This window comes from Calidris pugnax, unplaced genomic scaffold (assembly GCF_001431845.1).
Source record: "Calidris pugnax isolate Ruff unplaced genomic scaffold, ASM143184v1 scaffold76, whole genome shotgun sequence".
In the NCBI taxonomy this organism is placed as follows: domain Eukaryota; kingdom Metazoa; phylum Chordata; class Aves; order Charadriiformes; family Scolopacidae; genus Calidris; species Calidris pugnax.
Window position 1 is genome coordinate 2,290,023 of NW_015090827.1, and position 2,851 is coordinate 2,292,873.

At 48.9% G+C, this 2,851-nt stretch overlaps 1 protein-coding gene across 2 annotated transcripts in view; it reads left to right on the plus strand.

The window, feature by feature from the left end:
• Positions 1-1,878, plus strand: part of UMAD1 (UBAP1-MVB12-associated (UMA) domain containing 1) — a 62,885-nt gene extending 61,007 nt beyond the window's left edge. For both annotated transcript variants that reach the window (XM_014940297.1, XM_014940296.1), the window contains exon 4: positions 321-1,878. In XM_014940297.1, the coding sequence (XP_014795783.1) occupies positions 321-578 (258 nt within the window). In that variant the 3' untranslated portion in view covers positions 579-1,878. The remainder of the gene's footprint in view (positions 1-320) is intronic.
• Positions 1,879-2,851: the final 973 nt, after the last annotated feature.

A 2,851-nucleotide genomic window follows, 5' to 3' on the forward strand; every position in this document is an offset into this window, starting at 1 on the left:
GAGCCTCCTCTTCTCCAGGCTGAACAACCCCAGCTCCCTCAGCCTGTCCTCGTAGCAGAGGTGCTCCATCCCCCTGATCATCCTCGTGGCCCTCCTCTGGACCCTCTCCATCAGGTCCATGTCCTTCTTATATTGAGGGCTCCAGACCTGCACACAATACAACTGCTATTTTAGATCTGCCTGAACCCAAAACTGAAACCGATTTTGTTTTTTATTTTATTTGTTGTTTTCATTGCTTAATAGCTCCCGATGCTTTGAAGTACAAAGCCTTACCTGCCTGACGTTTAGCCTGGAAATCTCTGTTCTTGTGTTCTCTTGAGGTGGGCACGGGGCAGCGGTCGCAGGTGACGGGCTCAGGTGCAGAGGTGGGAAAGGAAGGGGGTCAGACTTTGGAAGGCAGCCCCCTCATGTCAGAGCTGCTGAGCGACGTGCCCTTCGCTCTGGCACCCCACGTCTTGGCCGTCCAGGGCACCCGGAGCGACCTCCCCGACCGGCTGCTCGCCTACGACGTCAACGATAACTTATCCAGGTTTTGGTATGACTTTACGCTTGAAAACTCAGTGCTTTGTGATCCGTAATGTTTGTGGTTGGGGTTTTGGGGTTTTTGTGGTGTTTTTTTTAATTATTTCTTCTGTTTGTGTCAAGGAACAAGTCTTAAGGTGAACATAAAGACTCATTTTAATTGACTTAATATTTTGGGGGCCTGCCACTGGTCTATCGGATGCGTTGCATCAAAAGGATTATTATTCACAACTGTATTATATTTTTTTGCTTTACATGAACTGTACCTTACTGTGGTAAATACTGTTTATCTCCAAAGAAATCAAGCAAAACCATTTCAGCCCGAGCAGGAGCCTGGCTGTCGGTGTCTCCTTCCAGTAGGTGGGCTGCAGAGACAAACATTTCATAACTTCAGGATGAAGTTGAGGCACATCTGTGCTGTTTTGTTATTTCCCTCACACATTGAGCACATCGATCCTGCTACACGTGTTTCTTTGAGGTCACCTCGGGTTTCCTACAGGTAGAAACCAGTGTTACTGCTGAAGCAACGCTGCTCCGCGCTGCTGGACGGACAGCTGTCCACTCAAACCCAGCCTCCAAACTCAGAGTTAATGATGAGTGCTGAAATTATCATGAAAGTTTAATAGAATCAGTTAAACTCACCCGTTCCAACGTGAGAATGGGTCTCTCTGGCTGCTCCCTTCCCAGTGGATGGTATTTTTTGGTGCCTGGAGCCCTGCTCCCCACCCGGCTGCTGGTTGTTCTCAGCGCCACATGTGGTCCTGATTTAGACCCCCCCCTTCCCACTTTAACCTCTGTGCCCCCCGAAGAAGGAAATCTCAGGACGCGGCCTTTTAATGGTCACACCCTCCTTTTTTTCATTTGCCTGCCAGAGATACAGATGGCAATGTTTAACAACAGGAAAACGTTACACTGGTTCTCATCCAGGGAATGGAAGGGCTCGGTACCTCCCGGTGCCTCCTCCCCACCCCACCAAATTTGGGTGGGTTTTGCCCAATTCAAGCCAGAGCAGCAGCTCCCCAGGCACCTCGTGCGGAGTAACGAGCTGTTTTCCCTCCTGGGGCAGAATATTTACATTGTGCCAAACGTCTGTGGGTATTGTCCTATATTTTCTATGCTCTGTGGTCGCTTAAAATAGATATATTTTCAAACTTGTGTCCTCTGACAGTGTCTGAGAGAAATGCTGTAAATGACGGGAGATGAATACGTCTTAGGTTGTTAAATAGTCATGTTTTAGATTTTTTTTTGTAAATGTATGTATTTAATATTTTTGAAAGCTGTGTTCATAAATGTTTGGAAGTTGTTGTTTCAGGGAAAGTATCTGTGCTGCAATCCAATAAAAAAATTGCTAATTAACAGTGAGTTGAGAGTAATTGCTTGGCTTCACCTGTAGCGATGTCCGTGGCTCCGGTCAGACTTCACGGGTGCCTGAACTTGGAAATTCAGTTTGGAAATCTCTTCGGTGTCACTTAAAAATCATGGTCCTTCTAATCAAATCTGGTGCCTTCTGTGTGCTGTGCCGGGGACGCGTGGTGGTCGAGGTGGTGTTGGTGACACTGCTCTGAGGTTTGGACAGCTGGGAGCTGGGCGGTGCCCACACCCTCACACCTCTCAAAAGGCAGAATTAATTTGACCACGTTGTTTAGAACCGGTTTGTCTGCTGAGTTTTCTAGTTAACACATACCCAAAGCACTAAATTTAATTTTCACGAGCGTTTTGCATTTAATCATTAAAAAATTAACCATTCTGCAAATCTCATGTTTCCATTCAAGTTGTCCAGTTCAAGTCTGGAAGGTTCCTGCTGGTCCAGCTGGAGAACCTGGTGTGTTCAGCCTCCTGGGCAGGATGAGGGGCTTGTTCTGAACAACAGCCTAAAACCTGCACGGGAGAAAGGTCTCTCCTCTCCTCCCCACCACCCCTCGTCTTGTTAGGACACGATAATTCATCTGGTGTTGGGTTGTCCCTGCTCAGCCTGGTGAGTGCGGGGAGGAACCAGAAGACTGGATCCGAGGGGTAAGTCATTCCCTTCTGAAGTAAGTGCAGCTCTTCTGTGGGTGATGGGGCAGTTCCCCACTAACCAGATCTCCTTTTGAACTAGAGAGTGTCTGTTACAGCAACAAAGTGTGCTGGTGGCCCAGAAACCCCCCACCCCCTGGGCTGCATCGGGGCAGCTCCCCACTAAACAGATCTCCTTTGAACCAGAGAGTGTCTGTTACAGCAACAAAACACGCTGGTGGCCCAGAAACCCCCCACCCCTGGGCTGCATCCCCAGCCCCATGGCCAGCAGGGCCAGGGGGGATTCTGCCCCTCTGCTCCGCTCTGGGGAGAC